This window comes from Thermobia domestica, chromosome 1, assembly GCF_964235325.1.
Source record: "Thermobia domestica chromosome 1, izTheDome1.hap1.1, whole genome shotgun sequence".
Taxonomy (NCBI): Eukaryota; Metazoa; Arthropoda; class Insecta; order Zygentoma; family Lepismatidae; genus Thermobia; species Thermobia domestica.
In genome coordinates, this window is record NC_137454.1 from 39700675 (window position 1) to 39714514 (window position 13840).

The 13840-nt window shown below is 36.6% G+C and overlaps 1 protein-coding gene across 1 annotated transcript; it reads left to right on the top strand.

The window, feature by feature from the left end:
• The first annotated feature begins 9173 nt into the window (after positions 1 to 9173).
• LOC145680483 (uncharacterized) lies at positions 9174 to 9740 on the top strand. Its single transcript, XM_081751098.1, has one exon. It carries the CDS (start codon positions 9174 to 9176, stop codon positions 9738 to 9740), a length of 567 nt encoding a protein of 188 aa, XP_081607224.1.
• The last annotated feature ends 4100 nt before the right edge of the window (positions 9741 to 13840 follow it).

Below are 13840 nucleotides of genomic sequence, written 5' to 3' on the forward strand. Positions count from 1 at the left end.
CACCATCTCCACAAGGAAATAATGCCTGACTGTTTGATGGTCAAATCTTTCCCTATGTGTGTAACATGTTTTATTCAAGTAATTACTTTTTTTTCAGCAACAGGTAGAATATTCACTACATACCTTACATCGACGTACCATGGACATATTTTTGTCTGCTTATTTCACACTCTATTGAATGTAGCTAATTTTCCCTTCTCAACACTTCGCGCCACACTAACTACGACTTGTGCAGTAATACCAGTTCTTTGTCATCAAAGGAACACCGTTATATACCGAGGTGACCACCTTGCCCCGGGGGGTCACTATGACCCCAATTCCACTAATACGTGTGAGTATCTGTTAGGAATATTTGGGTCATTCTTAGGAGTTTGTATATGTCACCGTTAAAAGCACACAAACGATAGTAGATTCAATTTTCTAGCTTACAGTGTACTTCTTCTGTAGGAACTATACAATAGAAATATACAAATGAACAATTAATTCTAGCAAAATAAAAGCTTACGGCATATATTTTACCGTCATGAAAGTTAGTTTTTACTTCATTTTGTTGAAACCTTTGCTTTGGAATTTAACTCCAAAACTACGTCATTTTGTTCCGGACGTCATCTACTCTTGATAAAATGTCCTATCTTTCCTCAATAATACAGAGTCCGCGAAAGAAAGGTATACACTCTTTGTCGTCCTATGTCAGGATGGATACTCGCATTGACAATTGTTATGAAATGTAAGTATGTGGTAGTATGGTTTTCTGCCAAAGAGATGTCGTCATTGCCATTCGTTTTCAGTTGAAATTATGTTGTAGTACATTGTTTTGCTCAACAGATGTCGGTACTGTCAGCACAGTTAGTGAGATAAGAAAATGGCGGGAGCACGCTTGATGTTCGAGCAGCGCAAGTACGTTTTAAAGTATTTTATCAGGTTTGGAAATGCCATCAAAGTGCAGCGTCAGTGAAGGGGGGGGTGTAGTTTGATACTGAACTAACAATCAAACACATCGTTGACAATTTTGTGGCACATGGATCAATTTGCGATATTCACAAAGGAAGATCGGGAAGAACGCTTACAGCAACAATCGTGCTGACTCTACCGACATCTGTTGAGCGAAAAACCGTAACACCACATAATTTTAACTGAAAACAATTGACAATGTCGACATCTATTGGGCGATAAACCATACTAGAACATACTTAAATTTCAGAACAATTGCCAATGCGAGTGTCCTGATACAGGATGACAAAGAGTCTATACGTTTTCCGGCCGGACTCTAATCAGAGAAACTTTAATAGTTAATAATAAATTTATGATATAGCTCATTAACAATATGAAGTATTCATCTCGTTTGTGTCATAATAAAAAGAAAAGTTTAATGCAAGGTGGCCAGAATTTTCACTTGCGAAAACGGGACGCATCCAAATCGGCTACGGGGGGGGGGGGGGTAAGGGATATCTGACTTCCAGATTGCATTTGGGGACTCAGTAGTGTTCTCAATTTATAAATTACACAAGTAAGAGTGATAACACACCGTTTCTAACTTTACGTGTACCACACAACAAATAATGGTTCCCGATTGCAAGTTCTACCCAACAATTCTTTTAAGTAGTTAAACACTCAGAATTCCCACTCAATTCCCGCTTAAACCACGAACACTCAATTCCCATTTGAAAATTCAGAAGTTCTAGACACGGCTGAACCCTGGCAACGAGTGTTGGTACGGAAGAGAGTAGAATTTGCATTGACGATTTTTATTTTGAATAATAATTACGGGACACTTAGGTCATTTTTACTTAAAAACGGGACATTTAGGCGTCCCGTTCGAGAATCAGAAAAAACGGGACAACAGTTGGAAAAAAGGGACTGTCCCGGCTAAAACGGGACGTCTGGTCACCTTGATTTAATGTGTATATATTTCCACATCATTCAGTTTAACTTCCCACGATAATGCCTTTTAGGCTAAGGGGGACGATTATTAACGCAAGTAAATGATAATGGAAGAATTAGTGGAGTGAGAAAGTATGAGAAAGCGCAACTATTCTTTAAAACACACGAACACAATGATATCCACCACAAACATACTTGATTAGGAATCGAACCAGGAACCCAACGCACCATAGGTAAGTTCTCTACCACTGAGTTACTATGTCTCCCTACTTCCATATCAGTTTAACTTCATTATGTAAAATGGTTCTCATACAGCACCAATTATCAGATTTACACAAAAAAATCCTTTTTTCTCTTTTCTCAAAAACCACGCATAAGGCTTCACCCTCACTAATATAATTTTCTAAGCTCTACAAGATCTGTTAATTGGTAAGTGTCTCATCTTTGGATTTTTTTTTTCTAAAAGCTAATAATAATGTAGAATTTACTGAATATGCAGAAAAGTACATCGTCTACTACCAAAATGTATCTACTCCAATGTCCAAAACTTAAGGGATTGTTAATTTCGGAAAGTAAACCTTACGCCATATTGATCTTGTGAATCCCTGGTATCAGGCTGCCCCACCGGACTAAAAATGACATAGGTGCCAGTCCTTTTCGGCGAAACAGCTGTCTTCTATCACTGCAATAACACAAAGAACATTAGTAGCGGTAGAAACACGTAATGAATCAATGGTTGCTTTCGGAGTCTGCAATGCATATTGATCACAGTGAACGTGTCCTAGTAACATACCATGGCCTAGAGAAAACATATGAGTGATGTAATGCGCTATCGAATCATCAGTAAATTAAAAATGGAGCAAAGTGAAAAAGGTATGTTTAGGGATTTCAATGTTCCACGCAGTGTGGTGTCGCAACTGCAAAATAATTTCGTGGGCAACGAAATACCTTAAAAAGCTGTATGGTAAAGGTCGTCGGCGTCCAATAATGCCGCGTAGGAATCTTTAATTGACGAAAACCATCAAAAGCAGCTGGTATACTAGCTCGAGACCTTGCACCTGCCACTGGGACCCAAGCATTAGATCAAACTGTATGCATGTGGTTAGACAAATACACATTGTATGGACGAGAACCCACTAGGTGCATTTCCCTTAAATAACGTCAGCACAAGCCACGTCTATACTTGACCCCAAAGCAGTGGAGTATGTGCTCATCAGTGATGAATCACAATTAAGTTTGAAGAGCATTTTTAATGTATGTTTACTTGGAGGGCACCAAAAGTTTACCTAAAGGGACAATATGGAGGTTCTGGTGTCATAGTGTGAAACGGCTTCATATTAGAGGTCCGTATACCACTTCATGTGTTTCAACAGCGGAAACAACTGAGGTCTCCAGAAACATCATTCTCGAACAGTATGTAGATTGTTCCGTGGATCATAGGTCCTGAATTTCGTTTCATGCATTATAATGCAAGTTCATAGGGCAAAGTTGGTGGAAGATTACCTCTAGCATGAAAACATCACACTTCTCCAATGGCGAATGGGACACCCAGACACCTCAATTCCATTAAACATCCATGGGATGCCCTTAGACGAATGATTCGTCTTTAGCATCTCCACCACGGTTAATTCTTGAAATGGACAAGTTGCTGGACAAGCAATGAAATTCTTTAGCACAGAAACTACTTGATAGTCTAAACCGTAGTGTGTTCATAGCTGTTCGCGGTAATTACGCTCCGTATAGAAAATTACTACCAACAAAAACTCGGACTTAGACGGACTCGAGAAATTAAATATTAACAGAAAATTGTCACAAGAGTTTGTATCACCTTATACTATTGACAGGTCAAATTATGTTTAACTCTTAAATTTTAATTTTTGTTTAATGAGATATAAGTCAAATTATGATTAACCCTTAAACTTTAATTATTTTCTAATGAGATATAGGTCAAATTATGGTTCTCTTAAACTTTAATTTTTGTCTAAAGAGATAAAGGTCAAATAATGATTAACTCTTAAACTTTATTGTTTGTCTAATGAGATATATGTCAAATTATAATTAACTCTTAAATTTTAATTATTTTCTAATGAGATATAGGTCAAATTATGGTTAACTTTAAACTTTAATTTTTGTCTAAAGAGATAAAGGTCAAATTACGATTAACTCTTAAACTTTAATTTTTGTTAATGAGATATAGGCCAAATTATGATAAGTTGTTAAACTTTAATTTTTTTACATAATTCATAAGTCCTATACGGCACAAGACCTAAATTGCGTAAGTCCTAAATTTTAAGTCTTGTGCCGTTTAGGTCTTATGCCCTTTAGGACTTGTGCCGTTTAGATCTTGTGCCTTTTTCATTCACCTGCTTTAGTTCTGAAATTAGCCACCCCCTCATGAAATTGCGATGATGCAGTAACTAGTTGACAATAATGTTACGAACGTACCTAGGTAGCTAATTCCAACGGTAACAGGTACTACTAAAATTATTATTATCATTATCTGTTCTGCAGTTGTACATGAATTACATTATATAACCTATTTCATTCTAAGAATTAGTTGTATAATTCATTAAGAAATTCGATTTTTTTTAATGGATAACGTACGAGAATCCCACGTTAAATTCCTAAAAAAAAAAAGAATTAATTAAAAATGTTTAAAAAGCGTATTTTACTAGACTTTACTGAAACCAAGCAAGCATTCAGAATTGCAATATATATATATATATATATATATATATATATATATATATATATATATATATATATATATATATATATATATATACTCTGTGGAGTGTATTTTATTAAGAGTGGAACAAAAACCCACTCTAACTTTCCAAAGGTAGGACAAAAGCCTATCAAATTTTGCTTAAATACGACAAAAGCTCACCAAATGTTCATTAATTAGGACAAAAACCCATTAGATATTTCACAAGTGAACACTAAATACCGACTATATATATTAAGAAGGCAGACAGTTACTATATTTCATAGTGTTTTGATAGAGTTGATATATATAAGCCAGAAATAAATCAACAAATTATTAATGTAATATGCAACACGTTTGAAGAAACTAATACATAGTCATTTAGGAGTGTAGCCTGCAAACTTTTCTAGAGAAGTAGGCTTTTTAACCTATTAAAAGCAGAAGAAAGGCGTGTTTTCAAATACGAAAGCTTCAATAAGACAATTAATGTATACATATTACACACGTACATACATACATACATGTATTATTATTATTATTATTATTATTATTATTATTATTATTATTATTATTATTATTATATATATTATATTTTCTGTTTCTTACCTTTTTGAAACCTGGGTCTTGATAGTTCGTGAATTTAAAACTACAACTTGTGGGAAATATACGAATAAGTTTAAAGAAATCGGAAACTGTTCATGAAAGTCAATGACTTTGTGTTTTTTCTGTACTCTTTTATAAAAGATTTATGATAAGTGACTTCCTGGGCATACTATTACAAGTAGAGTCGTTAAATTTTAATTTTAAAAAAATAATTTTCTTACGAAAGCAGGATATAAGAAAGAATTTTTGGAAATACGTATCGTAAACAGGGTGGGTAAGAGTTTTTTTCTTTTTTTTAAGAGTAGTGTATCTCGCAAATCTCTAAAGCTAGTAAAATGAAACTTGGCATATAAACTTTCCACTGTAAAACAAATAAACAAACAAAAGAAAGTGAAAATTCAACATATAAAAGGGAAAGAACAAAGGAGGCACTTTATTTAATGTTCAAATTCCCCTTTACTTATTCAGAAAATATTTTTAAAGTAAAGAAGGAGTTGCTTAAGGTGGATGCGTGAAATTGGGTATTTTAACTTTTAACTAAAAGTAGTAAAATATATATGTTTCAGCGTCTTGAAAATTACATTTCTAAGAGGGAAGGAGGGTCAATTTCTATAGTATTTAATATTATAATTTCCCACTGCTTATAAGATTTGGGTAGAAAACTATTTTCCTTTAGGTCTCGGTCGGTCTAGTTAAACAAATGGGAGTACAAAGTGGATGATTAATTAGGTTCTTTTGATTATTTCGTACAATAAAGGCTCAAGTCTAAAAATGTAGCATATATAAAATTTATTATTATTATTATTATTATTATTATTATTATCATTATTATTATTATTATTATTATTATTATTATTATTAGTTAACAGCTATGTTAGTAATACTATAACGATTGTTAATAATGGTAACGAGTAAAGAGTAGTTAATTACGAGTATAAGAATACGGAAAGAGTTGAATATGATAAGGATATGTGTAAAAATAATTTACTTCAAGTCAGCACAAAGAAAACAAAATTTATGACCTATATAATAAAACACAACATTATGTTACTAATACGATGTCAATGGTGTGGGAATAGAAAAAAAAACAGACATTATGAAAGATCTGGGAATCATATGTGTTAGGTTGTTAATATTTTGTCACTACACAAATGCTATCATGCAAACAGCAAGGAAAAAAACAATAGACTTTATTTATTTATTATTTCAGAACAATAGAATATATATTTATGCAAATTACTTGTAAGAACTAAACTAGAATCTGGTTCTGTAATATGAAACAGTATATCTAATACTTTGACTAACAGACTGACAGTACTTAGAACGGAAGCGATGGTAGCCATTTTAGGTCCATTTTCGTTTAGGACTTGTGCCGCGAAATGATTTTTAGGTCTTGTGCCGATTAGGTCTTGTGCCGTTTAGGACTTGTGCCGTTTAGGACTAGTGCCGCGTCCCCTAATGAGATATAGGCAAATTTATGATTAGGTCTTAAACTTTAATTTTTGCCTAATGAGATAGGAGGTGTGGCAATTAAATAACGAGACTGTGTCAAAAATTTGATGTATTGCAAAGAAAGTTACAATTGACTGTTATCCCCTTCAATATGCTCCCCTTCCCTATCTATACACCGCTGCATACGTGCCTTCCATTGTTCAAAGCAATTCTGTAAGTCATCAGATGTCACCTTGTTCATCAACTCTGCCGTTTTTCGTTTTACCTCTTCCACAGACTGAAAATGTATTCCCTTCAATGCACTGGGTAATACGGAGGATGGTCGAACACAGGAATGCGCTTGGCTACTAAAAACTCACAGAAAGGGCATTATTGGCAGGCACATTGTCTTGATGGAGGATCCGTGCATCGTTCTTCCACAAACCCGGTCTCTTCTTCCTTATTCTTTCTCTCAGAGGGATTAGGACTTCTTTGTAGTAGGTTTGATTCACCGTTTGACCCTGACGCCCTCATTCAGTCGAGAAAAACGATTAGCATTGCCTTCACTTTCGACTTGCTCATTTATGCTTTTTCATTCCAGTGCATGGATTGACGCTTAGTCTCGGGGTCATACTGGAAAATCCATGTTTCATCACATGTGATTACACGTGTTAGCAAGTCTGGTTCTGCTTTGAGTCGTTCCATGACGTCACAGCAAATGGTCTTTCGAATGTGTTTTTGTTCCTGAGAGAGATTTTTCGGGACAATTTTTGCACAAACTTAAATTTTCATGTTTAAATTGTCATTTAAAATTTGTCTTACTGTCTCTTCGTTAATGTTCGTCATGTCTGCGATCATCCGAATGCTCAGACGTCTGTCTTTCCGGGGTCCGCGGTGGCTCACTGGTAGTCAGTTGCTCTTCAGACGCCGTGCCGTTGACCTTGTTGTTCCGGTAGGTGTTCCAGTGGAAGTAGTGAGTGTGTTAACTTGCTTCAACTCAACCTGCATTGTCAATTGGAGTATTTTCTACTACCAAGTAGTTCGGGTTCTATTTACTCTTTTCATCATATTGTCTAGTGTGAAGTACAGGTTTACCTACTAAGTGCATTATGTCTGTTATCCGAGTGAACACTTTACGTTTGTCATTTCAAGATGTTGTGAACAAGCCTAACACATTAATCTTGCATGAATGGATCCGCAATACTTTTCATCTGCTTCCTGATCAAGTTGTCAGTATTGAGTTTGATTATAGTCGCAAACAGTTATATGTTAAGTTAATCTCGCAAGTGCTTTGTGAACAAATTCTGTTTCGAGCGAATGGAAAGGTTAGTTATTCAGATGACCTTGGTACTTATAACATTTTAATCGATTCTGCCAGTTCCAATATTATGACTGTGCGTTTACATTTGGTACCCACCGAGTTGGAAAATCATCATATTTCTCGTGTGCTTTCTCAGTACGGTGAAATTAAGTCAATTGCAGACGAAATGTATTCTACTGGACACATCTATGAAGTAAGGACTGAGAGAAAGATAATACGTATGAGCATTAAGCGCCCCATACCTTCTTATGTGACTATCTGTGGTTTACGTTTCTGGTTAACGTATGGAGGTCAAGTTAAAACCTGCGCCATTTGTGACTCACCAAATCATTTTCTGATGGAATGTACAAAGCGCCGTATTCCTCCAACCGTACCAGCTTCAGTATCCAGTGTCTCACCATCAAGAGCCCCGCCCATGCCCGGCAATTTGAATAAAGTGGATCCTCTACCAAACGTTCATTCGTTTACTAGTTTTCCTGTGTTAAGTGAGAAACTTTACAGGAGAACCTTCCACCTCCAACTGCAACTTCTACAAATACTTTTGTTAAGGAACTCAATGAAACTGAATCCACTTGTCCGCTTGATGTTCCCCCAAGTTCTACAGCTGCATCTCACATCAGTTCTCCTGATATTGCCTCCCAGCAGACTCTCGCTTCCAATACAATGCAGAGTGACTCATCCAGTTCCACTACCATAGTGCCTAATAGTTCGGATATTCCGCAACAGAGTATTACTGTTTCAGCATCTTCCGCATCGGAGATGGATACGCTCCCTGAAATCCCGGTAAGTACTCCACCGTTAGTGGGCATTGATGACTCTCACCAGGAAGTGAGTGATTCTTTCGATAGAGATTCAGTATCTACAGAAGCGTCCCAGTTTCCCTCTCTACCCACGAAGAGGCGTCGCAAAGGTCGATCTCAGTCTTTTCCTCGTGATGCATTCAGTAGCGCCAATAAACTTCAGATAACTAAGAGTGTTCCCCCCGTAAACAACAATTGTGTGTCTGGTTTCACGAGGTCACGAGTAGATCCCCATCAGAGTGAAGTAGGTGCTAAGGCAAATGATAGTGCTACCTCTTCGGACAAGTGATCATATCACCTTCCAGTATAGAACGAGAATGTGTGCGAGTGTTGCCCCCCCCCACCCCGTCTTTGTTTTTTCAAGTGTATTGTGTCATTTCTTTGTGTCGTGCTCTTTTGGTGTCTTTTTATTTTTCTGTGGCCATTAAATATGTATGCCACGCGTATAGCCACTCTTAATGTCAACGGCATTTCTAGTCTCACCAAGCAAAAAGCGCTAGCCGATTACACCAACACATCGTCTCTGGATATAATTTTCCTTCAAGAATGCAACATTGACAATTTATCCTTTCTTTTTAATCATTTTTGGGAAGTCAATCCTTCTGAAACTGGTTCTGGAACAGCTATTATATATCGCAAAGATATCTCATTAACCGCCTTTTCAAAATTTCCGTCAGGTCGTATTATCACAGCCAATCATGAAAGCATACACTTTTGTAATTTATATTCGCCGTCCGGGAATAACAAACGTGCTGAGCGAAACTCCTTCTATCTCACCGACGTTCCAACGGAGTTACATTCTGGTGCCAGAGATTTGATTTGTGTAGGAGACTACAACGCAGTGTTAGATCCTATAGACTCAAGTTTTGGTTACAATACTTCTCCTACATTACGTAAATTGATTCAAGAATTTAAGTTAGTTGACGTATGGCATCATTATAAAGGTAACGCCCCAGGGCACACTTTTTTTCGACGAAATGGATCCTCGTTTGGATAGGATCTATGTCAGTACCACTTTAATTAATTTTGTGCGCACCATAAACGTTCAACCTGTATGCTTTTCTGATCACTGTGCTGTGGTTTATACCATTGATCTACCTATCCGTAAATACTTAAAGTCATCCTTTGTTTGGTCACTCAATAACAGCATTTTAACTGACGAGGATCTACAGTTGCTAATTACCAATAGGTGGAACTATTTAATGCACTTTAAATCTCACAAGAAAAGTTTGTTTTCATGGTGGTTACATCACATTAAACAGTCCTTTCGATCTATCTGTAAACAGCACTGCAAAGACAGATCCTCTCTTCTTAAAGAGCAATATAATTATTACCATCACTTATTATGTGACTACTATAAAGAACTTGCTCAAGGAGTAGACGTGCTCCCTCGTATTAAGGAAATTAAGGCACTCCTACTCACTTTACATCGTAAAAAAATCAAGGTTTTTTCACGAGAGGCAAAACAACGATGCTTCAGCATGAAGTTCCCTCTTTACATACAGTTATCTGTGAAAGGTGCAGAGGTAAACAAAACCTTATTTCCAAGGTCTCCTTTCCTAACGGTGTAGTTCACGAGCATGATCAGGTAATCCCAGCTTTGTACGATGCATACCAGAACCTATATTCCCCCGCTCGAACCCAATCTTCTGACCCTTGCTTCGAGCGTCCGACCGGTACTTTTACCCCGGAGGCTCGTAACATATTCAATGCGCCCTTTACAGAAAGAGAAGTCAAACACGCTATTTTTGCGGGGAAGTTAAATAAATCTCCGGGACCCGATGGTCTTACACTAGAATTTTACCGCCAATTTCACAGCATTCTTACGCCTTTTCTCACAGAAATGTATAACGAAATCCGACTCACTCCCACGTGCATCTCTTCTTTTACCGCTGGCATTATAGTACTTGTACCTAAACATGCAGGTGCGCATGACCGGGACCGATCACCCTCCTTAATGTTGACCAGAAAATTTTATCTCGTTGCCTTGCCTCTCGTTTAGAACCGTTTTTACATCAAGTCTTACACCATGATCAGTATGGCTTAAAACATACAAAACCTATGTTTCTAGCATTAAGTAATATACGAGAAGGTATTCATTGGTGTCAGAAAACAAGTTCTCCGCAGATCGCTTTATTGGCTCTTGATTTTCGTAAGGCATTTGACAGATTGTCACATGATTACATGTTTAAGGTACTTGAAAACTATGGTTTCGGAGACAGTTTTCTTAATTTGATTAAATTTCTTTATACTCAACGATATGTAAGATTAAAGGTTAATGGTGCACTTACATATCCTATCAATGTACGTCGAGGTATTGCACAAGGTTGCCCCCTGTCTTCCATTCTATATAGCTTGGTTCTTGTTCCCTTTCTTTTAACACTGGAACAACAAATTCAAGGTATACAGATTGGTGCAACGTCCTTAAAATTACAAGCATTTATAGACGATATACATTGTTTCATTAACAGTCCACAAGAACTGTCACGTGTTGAAATTCTCATATCGAACTATGAGTGCGTTTCAGGTGCTATTCTCAATAAACAAAAGTAACGCCTGATGTGTATAAATACGGCTGAACAAAACGTGTATATGTCTACGATCCCCTTTACTGATCGCATCAAAATCTTAGGCGTAACTTGGCAACGTCGCATAGCAAATACTATAGACTACAATTTTCATACCACAGCCTGTACTTTGGTTGCACTCATACACCAAAGTAATGTCCGGCAGGTAAGTCTTGCAAGCAGAGTGTACCTTTTAAATGTTTTTATTTTTAGTCGTCTTTGGTTTCTGACTCAATTATTTTCCTTGCCGAAGAAATACCTAAGTATACGAAAACACTCAGGGCAACTGCTGTGACATAATCACTGCCTACGGGTAAGTCACGAGACTGCGTGTTTATCAAAACGTGATGGTGGCCTTGGCCTTAAAGACATTAAACTTCAGAGCTACTCGCTGCTGATACATCGCGTCTGCCAAACATTATGCTTCTACTCAGAGTCCTTTTCCAGCAAGGCGTTATGTGTATCACTCCGTCATATTGAGTTACAAGCTCCCCTGCATATACAACCTTGGATTTCCCTTGTGCCATACCTCAAGGACGTATTTCTTGATATTAGTTACTCGCTTATCGCACGGAGTCACCTTGAAGGTCTTTCTGTTAGACAATTATATAATCGTTATCATGCCACCACAATGTCGGTTCCCCGTATTGTAGAACATTACCCAATGACAAACTGGGAGAAAATCTGGGCAAACATTCATACTCCGGTATTGTCTCCTGCCAAGCAATCTCTTTGGTACAGTGTGGTTCATAATATATATCCTACTAACGGGAGACTTTATGAATTGGGTATCTGTAATATTTCTTTCTGTGGTACTTGTTATGTTCTCGATACTCTCCAACACCGGCTCGAAAGTTGCTCACGAAACACAGCTATATGGTTTCATTAACAAAAAATCATTGCCCGTATCTGCAGAACAACACCTTCTAATATTCACTGTACGCCATTCATGCTGCTTCCGGATTATCAATTTTATCCCAGCACTAAACATAACGCAATTTTATGGATCACGTCCCAAACTATCGATATTCTTTTATGTAATGATTTTAATAGTAATGTGACTTTGTATGTCAACCAACTGTTGTTCCGTATGCAAACTCTAACACTTTCAATTCGTAAACAAAAGTTTGCTAATTTTCTAGCAGCAATTTATTGATGTGTCTATTGTACTTTTCTTTTGGTATAATTGGATGCTCACAGTACAATTTTGTTTGTTAATCTTTTCTGATGTAATTGGCTAATAAGAGTACAATAAAGTATTTAAACAAAAAAAGTGGTAGAGCGTTCACCGCTGGTGCTTGGGGTCTCGGGTTCAAACCCTGCTCCCGGCAAGTGAACTTTGTGCTGGACAAACACCGTGTGCGTGGGTTTTCTTGGGGTTCTCCCGTTTCCTCCCACTTTTTTCATTCCACCATTTCATTCATCTCTCATCATCGCCGTTTTCTTTAGCCTAACCGGCATAACCGTGGGACGTAAAACTCAAACATTTTTCTTTTCATTTTCTGTCTTTCCGCACAAGTTCATTATTTTTTTTAAATATTTCCGTCTGTTCTTGAACTGAAAGGGATACCGGGTCGTTCATCATTTTCAACCTCCTCCCTACCTTCTGAAAATCGTTTGTGCCATTCGAAAACTCGCACACGTGACAGCATTATCACGATACACCTCTTTTAACATTGCACAACATTCCGTCGTTTTTTTTTTTTTTTTAATTTTCTTTTCACCAGAAATTTTATGCTTATGCGCTGCTCTACTTAAACCACCATGGTTCTGGCACTACCACAGAACACTGTCCTCTTCATGCAAGCCTGCAAAGAAGAGAAAAGCTTTCAGAATCATGAAACAAACAGTGGCTGCTCATGAGAGTTCACGATCAACAACACATCATTAGCTACCCCCCCCCCCACGCGATCCTGCGCAGCCTCTTTATTTAATTGCCAAAAGTCAAATTATGGTTAACTATTAAACTTTAATTTTTGCATAATGAAATATAGGTAAGATTATTATTAACTCTTAAACTTTAATTTTTATCTACGGAGAAATAGATCAAATTATGATTAGTTGTTAAACTTTAATTTTTTACATATTGAGATATAGGTCAAGTAATGATTAACTCTTAAACTTTAATTTTTGTCTAATGAGATATAGGTCAAATTACAGTTAATTGTTAAATTTTAATTTTTGCCTAAAGAGATATAGGTCAAATTATGATTAGCTTTTAAACTTTTTGACTAATGAGATATAGGCCAAATTATCATGAGCTACTAAACTTAGCCTAATGAGATATAGGCTAAATTATGATTAGCTTTTAAACTTCTTGACTAATGAGATATAAGTCAAATTATCATTAGCACTTAAACTTTAATTTTTGCGGAAGTACTTCATTGTCTAAAGATGAAACATCAATAGATCAAATCGAAGTAAACAAAATGATGTATTTCACAGTAAGTTATCATTTGTAGGTTTTTGAGAAAATCGAAAAGAAACAAATCTTTATGGCATTAACAACTATGACTTTCCTTGTCACAAA

What these genes read in the sequence shown, in the direction of transcription:
- LOC145680483 (XM_081751098.1), top strand. Translation starts at nt 9,174, where the DNA reads ATGTATGCCACGCGTATAGCCACTCTTAATGTCAACGGCATTTCTAGT.